Below are 7,783 nucleotides of genomic sequence, written 5' to 3'. Positions count from 1 at the left end.
AAACACCACTTCATGTCTCACTACCCTGGGTTAATCATCAAATTTGGCCCTCTAATTAGGCTTTGGACGCTAAGATTTGAAAGTAAACATTCATATTTCAAAAAATGTGTAAGAAAATTACAAAATTACAAAACTTTACCCAAAACTCTTGCTAGAAAACATCAGTTGTTACAAGCCTTGTATAATTCAGGGGATATTTTTGCTTGTGAGTTGCAAGTAGAGCATTTGTTGCCATTTAACCCAAACATGTATTCATCTGAAGTAAAAGAGGCATTACTTCATTGTGCTTTAAACAGCTTAAATACACACAGTACTATGAAAATATGTCATAAAGGAATTGAGTACAAAATTGGTAGTGTCTTAATTGTTAACAAGCCTAGGTCAGTTGAACTTACGATTGGAAGGGTACAGAGCATATTTATCAAGGGAAGTGATGTTTATTTGTTAATGTCCCTGACAACATGTTTGCATGTTCCTGATATGGATCTTTATGCATTTGAAAAGGAGGCTGATGGCAATATGATATGCATATCTGTATATCACCTTGCAGATCCCTACCCAGTAGCTGTATACCAGGAGTCTGGTATATTTTACTTGTCTCTAAAACAGTTGGTGTCTGAAAATCATGGAAGAGAAAGACAATGACACTCATTGCAGACAATTGAGAAAAAGACTTACTGTTTCTCTTTGGAAATATTGAGGAGAATATTCTATCAGATGTGCTGAGTGAGTTAATGAAACTTGGAGTGACTTCTGTTGATGACCTTCAGTGGGTTGAAGAAGAGGATTTTAAGGGCACTATCAAACCTGTTCTGGTCAGGAAATTACTGAGAGGCTACAAGGCGAAGTTGGGTAAGTTCTGTTACTGTTATTGGTTCACTGGATACAGGTACTCAGTGTTTGCCCTGACGCAGAAAACCTGCGTATTTGACGCACAATCTGTCTCAAATACGCAGTGTATTTAATTAAAGGCTTGTGTCATTGTTGACGAAATGCTACTTGGCCCTAAGTTCAGATCATCTAGACGTGTACAAAAACTATAATTTGGTGTTGTTTAAACCTACTTAGTTTATTGTTTGCCAATGAACTGCTCAGTACTGATTACATACCTGACCTGCTTTACCCTTTTTGTTGTTATTAAACACATCACAGTTGATGTCTTGGCTAAAGTTCATGTCCATGGCAAACACTGAGGTACCGCATCGTATGTTGATATGTATTGCAGTAGCTTTCTGGAGACCTTTTGGATGATGTGTGCTAGTCTTTTAGCTTGTGCCCCGTGCTGTGATCTTACTGGAATATTGCTTAAAGTGGCATAAAACTGAACTCGCTCACTCACTTGTAGGATTTAAACTTAAACTAATATTCTGATAGTTGGCACATCAATGCCAAGAAATCAGTATCATGAATCTTATTGTATCAGGAAAGTATCAATACATCAATTTTTTTATCTATTATGGTATCCCGGTTTTTGTCCTGTTAATGACACATTTATTAAATTTCACCCTATATCTATTTCGCTGAAAATATAATTTACCACTTTATTTATGTACCAATTTAATTCTAGATGCAAATCACAGGTGCTTGTGAGAAAAACAAACCAAAATAAATTATCAAAATAAATATTTAGAGAGGTCTTATACATGTTTAGCTGTTTGTTCATCATAAGATACTCTGTTGTACTTTTAAAACATCCATTTTTTATCCAGATGTCACAGTGAAACTGTTAAAACTTAAATGACAGGTTAAAAACATTTTTCTTAAATGACAACCAATTTACACTGTGTGTGTATGATTTTCACTCTCAAAATAGATTTAATTCCAGTTACCATCTTTATGATGTTTATCTATATCTTATATTATGCCAAAAACAGATTTCGTGCTTGTACCATTTTATTTTATCAGCTGTGAATGTGACTGAAAATATACAACTGAATAGTTTGCGCCACCCTGGCTTTCCAATTTTATCTATTATGAAACTGATAAAAAACCCAAACGGTTGCCTGTCATATGTCAAATGCACAGATCATTGAGATCAAATTCATGAAGCAATGTTATGGAGTTTGTTTGTCTTTTAAGTTTTGCAGAGATAAGTATAATACTTTAAGAAATAATACTTTATTAATTTCAGCCCCATCTGGAAGCAGTTCTGTTTCTTTATCATCATTATCAAGTCCTTCTCTGTCACCAGTGTCGTTTTCGCCCAAAACTCCTCCACCAATTACTGTACAAAATATCAACAGGGATCCAAATTGGCCTCTGAAACTGGAAATTCCATGGGATAACATGGGTCGTGATGTTTGTAGGGCCCTTCAGGAAGGCAAACGTTTGTCACCAACTGCCAAGAAGGAACTTGTAAATAAAACTGTAGATGCAGTTAGGAAGACAACAGAACATGCCTCTAAACACCAACTTGGGATTATTGCACAGCGGATGGTTGCTAAATTTCCTGACAGTTTGGAAGATCGGATTGATGGTACAGTTTTTGGTTCTGGATATCAGACTCTGCTTGACAAGATGTTAGGGAGGAATGAAAACTGTAATCGCCCTAAGAGTGCAACCAGACTTGTTTTGTCTTCTAAAAAGCGTCGCATTGATCACATTTATGGAACGGATGTTAGTGACAGTGATGACAACAACAGTACAAAGAGTAAACAGACAAAGTGTGAACAGAAAGACTCATATGGTTGTGTTAAGTGGAGTCCACCCATTGAAAGTGAACAGGAATTGAGAACAATGGAAGAGGCAAGAGATATCTTGAAAGAAATGTTTTCTTCAAATGAAAAGGAGACATCAAAGATTGACCAGTTGATGACTTCTACATATCCCTTGCAGAGAACAGACATCAACAGGGGCACTTCAATAAGAAACCTAAAGGTCCAGTGGCCTTATCTCTTTAATGCAAGAAGTCTTCAGAGTCATGCCAGGGAGCTGTTAGATGTTGATGTGAGAGATGCCATTTGTAATGCCTACAAAACAAAAGCAAGTCGGTTAAACAGTTTCTTTCGGAGCAGTAGTGTCAAGTCTAAAAATTCAAAGTGTAGCATGTATTTCGAGGAGGCCATGATTCAAAGCAATATGGACAATCTGAAGTCATGGTTGATGGCTGTTGTGTTGTGCATCATGGACCATTTTGGAGAAAAAGAGGAAGATATGTTCCATGTTGTTGATGTATGTATATATAATCATGGTAATATACTGAACACCAAAAGAAACGCAACTTTCAAAAAAATGTAAATTTCATGAAAGTAAGCGTTCATGTTTATGTCGTCTATTTAAAAACTTGACCATAAAAAACAGTGTTGCGTTTCTTTTGATGTTCAGTGTATATTTATCATACTTGCAACTTTCAGAATTATTGTAAATCCATCAAAATGAATCAATCTGCCTTACCTTCCTACCTTTAACAGATAATTTGCTATGACACATGTGGATATTTTCATGGCAACTGTCACTTCACTTTTTTAGGAAGCTGCCTCTGTTGGCGAAATTGAACAGTCTGTCAAGAAAGAAGATCCAATGCTGGTAGTACTAGGCAAGTATTATGAGAGTCCTTCAGGGTGAGGATTAGTCCCAGTCTTCTGCCAGCTCTTATCAATCTGACATTCAAGGACAAAACCAAAACTCCCATTGATCTGAATATGATACATTCAGGCTTACCAGTAATAGTTATTACCCTTTTCATTTTAACTTTTTTTGAGAATCTAGCTTATTTCTTTCCAAGTGTTGGATTACTAAGAACTGACTACATAACTAAAAAGTTAATGATTGGTAACATATTTATGGATATGCTGTTTAATGTCATTTTGTTTGTTATTGGCTGATGTTGTTTTTTTTAACCATCCTTCAGGTGACTCGATTATGGCTGGCAAGTCATACGTCCTCATTGTTGATGGAACTGTGGTGACCAATACCATTGACAGCTTTATTGATGCCCTCTCGTCCTACTTCGCATCGTTTTATGTTTTCAACCTGGAGTACCCCTCAGGAACATCAGCAACTCTTGAATTTATTCAAAGGTATTTCTGTTTTATCGATTTTTCAAGTGACAGCCTCTAGATAGACATCAGTCACTCTTGCCGAAGTGTAGATGTGTACTTTAAATATTGAGATTTTCTGATTTTCTAAAAATCCATGTAAACTAATAATAAGAATAATAGTATGGGTATTTGTAATGCACTGAATTCCACATCACAGAGGGGCATGCTCAAAGCGCTACAATCCTATTATTATTAAGCCAGATAACCCAAGCTATGTGCTTCGTTGTGGGGCAGGACTGTAGTCCTAGAAACTCTCAGGAGTTAAGTTGCCGAACATGGTCATCCATCCAAGAACTCTCCGAGTTGACGTTGCTTAACTTCACCTGATTTGTGATCTGACCACTATGCACAGGACCACACACCACCACATAATAACCTGTGAGAGCACTAAAATCTATCCAAGAACTGAATACAAAATATAAATAATACAGGGATTGAGAAAGGCAGGGGCAATGGACCATTCTGCACATCAGAATAAAAATGGCCCATTAAAATTTTGAAGTTTGTTATTGGGCAGGGCAGTGGCCCATTCTAAATTCAGAAAATGGCAAAAAATCCTGAATATGGCCAATTGTCAAACTTCTTTATCCCAATCCCTGACAGCATATGAGTTATGAGGAGGTGCCAAAAATATGTTTCTGGTTGTTCAGGTGAGTAATAAGCCATAAAAACCTGAGGATGTCTTTATTTTTTCAGTAACATGACTAATATGCCCTTCTGATTGATATATTTAACCAGCTATAGAAATGTATTCCAGGGATCGATTTAGTGCTTTGTTATTTGCACTGGTTTAGCCTAATATTGCAAAGTGCAACCTAGTTATTAGTCTAACTTGCTACAGTTGCAACTCAATGTTTGAGAAATCCATCTAGGAGAAATCTATAAACATTACAAGTATAATTATGTCCGGTCCTTTTCTTCTAAACATTGATTAGCAGTGACAACTTTCATCTTATGACAGTTGTGTGGGTGTGTTGCTATCGCTTCATTACTACTTTACTGAAATATGTTTCATTGCACTGAATACTCTGACGTTTTGGCACACTGTCATCATAGAGGTGAATCCAATGACAAGCAATGCTAAAAAGTTGAGACTTACAAATTTAAAAGAATGGAAAAAAAGAACAACAGGAATTGGTTGCATTATGTTAGACTGAAAACATCCCAGTAATTCACTAGCATATTACATACTACAGTAAAAGCAGTGCAACTTGAATTTGGTTTATGCAACTAGTTTTTGTTGCAGGTTGCACCTGGTGCAAGTAGGTTATCATCTCTAAAATTGAGGCCTGTATTCTTTCCATGTTGCAGATGTTTCATCCTGATAAATCCAGACAAAGGTTCGAAAGGAAACAAAGGGAAAAAGAAGAAACGTCAGATTGCAGCTAAAGTGTTAAGACTGGTGAACGACTTGGCTGATTTCGAGTGGATGGATGTATGATTGTGAGGACTTGTACGCATTCAAGTGTCTTGGCTAAGTTACCTGTCCATTCATCCATCATGTTTTGTTACTGACAAAACATGAAAAAAGATGTGATGTTTCACTTCATGTTTAATGCAAGTTTCTTTTTTTTGGAACAAATTTCTTGCTCCTGGCATATCTGAATTCCTAAATATATTGCTTCAATAATATTAAGTTGCAGATGTGACTTTTCTTTAGTATGGAAATGTATTAATCATGGTAACCTCATTCGTTAATATGAGTATTGACTCCAAGTGTTGACTCCAAGAGCAAGAGATATACATAAGCTGCTCACTTTTTTCCTTGTCTTTACAATTTCTTCTACTGTTTGATTTGGACAAAATGTTTTTGTGAAATCCTGAACATATGTTGAGCAACAGTTATGGGAAAATTCAGTTACACTGAATGTGATTTAAATCTTACATGATTGAACTGTTTCAATGAAAGGTGATCACAATAAAATGTTTTCTCTCTGTTGTTATGGGATTAATGTACCAGTGTCTTCGAGACTTGTCCTGTTCATAAATCTCTCAATCTGAAGATAAAAACTGGTATTTAACTGACATGGCTACATCACTGGCAGTATTAAATGATATGCTAACCAGATGGCTTTTTATTTGATCAAACTTTGAAGACTTTATCTAGTTATGTTATTAATGTCAACGTCATGAGGCTATAGGTGTAAATTGTTCCTGAGCTGTTTTGGTTCATTATTATTATTTTATAAAAAGAAACTGTCCCATGTATGTCAGTTCATGATTCTAGTTAATGTTACAAACACAGTTACTGTTCATGTTTTGAATGAGGGAATGCATTTCAGTTTTCATGTTACACATCTTAGTGAAATATTGCTGTTCTTTTAAACAGCAAGTATGGCAGTATTATAAGTAAGTTAATCGTATTGTTCTAGCTTGTCACACTTGTTTGTAATAAGTATGAATATAGAATCAGTGAGGAGTAACCATGACTCACTTTTTGAAAGTGTTGTGTAAAATATTGGATGTTTTGTCAGCCTCAGGCAATATTTTGTGAAGATAGGGAAAACCGCCTATTGAATTCATTTAACACTTTTTATCAATATTATTTTTGCCAGTATATATTTTCATTTATATAACTATATTCACAGGGTGATTATGATGACTGTCTTTAAACCATACCACATCACTACATTATTGGACAAAGATACAGAAGGGATTCAGTGTGTCCATCCATTTGTCAGCTCTATTTTCACGGATTATTTCTGGACTGGAACTAAAATTATAGTTAATGAAGGTCATACATTCAACATTGGCATAGAGGTTCATATAGCTTTTATATGTAATTGTTCTATACTTGAAAATATATAAAATGGAGAGACATGCTTTTTGATTATTAGTTTACCCTTAGTTCTTAAATATTAAATATTTCCTACATTGGAATTGTAGCAGTACTATAGGATATGCTGTGAGCTATCATTAAAAAACATGATACACATGTTCATTATTCTGTAGAGAAGTGATACTTTTATGTAACTTGCCATTTTGCAGGATAGATATTATGCATTCTGTGGAGATATAAACTGGAATTTGGTGTTTGTAACAATTTCATATGACTAGTAATGTTTTTTTCACATTTTAGGTATTATTTGAATGTGTTCCATGCAAAACTGCTGACAACTAAGTGGAGCTGTTGATAAATATTCTTTTCATGTTAACTTCCTGAGAAGGTTTTAAACATTGCGTTTGAACATATCCTTAATTGTCAGGCTTTGCTAGGTTTTAAAGCATCAGGAGAGTTTGCTTTCTTTCAAGATCAGAGTTTCATGTTTTGTGCTGATTTCATTGCCTTATTATTAGACAGGATATTGTTTTGAGAATATAACAAGCTACAAGACTAAATTTTGAATTTTTGGTTAATTACTTCCAGATTTAGTTGCATTTTCACATGTTCCTGTGAAATAATAGATGATCAGGTGACTTTTAAATAAATATTAAATATTTCCTACATTGGAATTGTAGCAGTACTATAGGATATGCTGTGAGCTATCATTAAAAAACATGATACACATGTTCATTATTCTGTAGAGAAGTGATACTTTTATGTAACTTGCCATTTTGCAGGATAGATATTATGCATTCTGTGGAGATATAAACTGGAATTTGGTGTTTGTAACAATTTCATATGACTAGTAATGTTTTTTTCACATTTTAGGTATTATTTGAATGTGTTCCATGCAAAACTGCTGACAACTAAGTGGAGCTGTTGATAAATATTCTTTTCATGTTAACTTCCTGAGAAGGTT

At 34.9% G+C, this 7,783-nt stretch overlaps 1 protein-coding gene across 1 annotated transcript; it reads left to right on the top strand.

The window, feature by feature from the left end:
• Positions 1–692: 692 nt before the first annotated feature.
• LOC124255764 lies at positions 693–7,362 on the top strand. The gene is made up of 5 exons (XM_046689675.1): positions 693–852; positions 2,132–3,171; positions 3,469–3,535; positions 3,851–4,019; positions 5,352–7,362. Exons 1-5 carry the CDS (start codon positions 735–737, stop codon positions 5,479–5,481), a joined length of 1,524 nt encoding a protein of 507 aa, XP_046545631.1. The 5' UTR covers positions 693–734; the 3' UTR covers positions 5,482–7,362.
• Positions 7,363–7,783: the final 421 nt, after the last annotated feature.

The sequence above is a fragment of the Haliotis rubra genome, unplaced genomic scaffold (assembly GCF_003918875.1).
Source record: "Haliotis rubra isolate DU_JTF1 unplaced genomic scaffold, ASM391887v1 Scf609, whole genome shotgun sequence".
NCBI classification, from domain to species: Eukaryota; Metazoa; Mollusca; class Gastropoda; order Lepetellida; family Haliotidae; genus Haliotis; species Haliotis rubra.
This window is presented reverse-complemented; position numbering and strand designations above follow the sequence as displayed.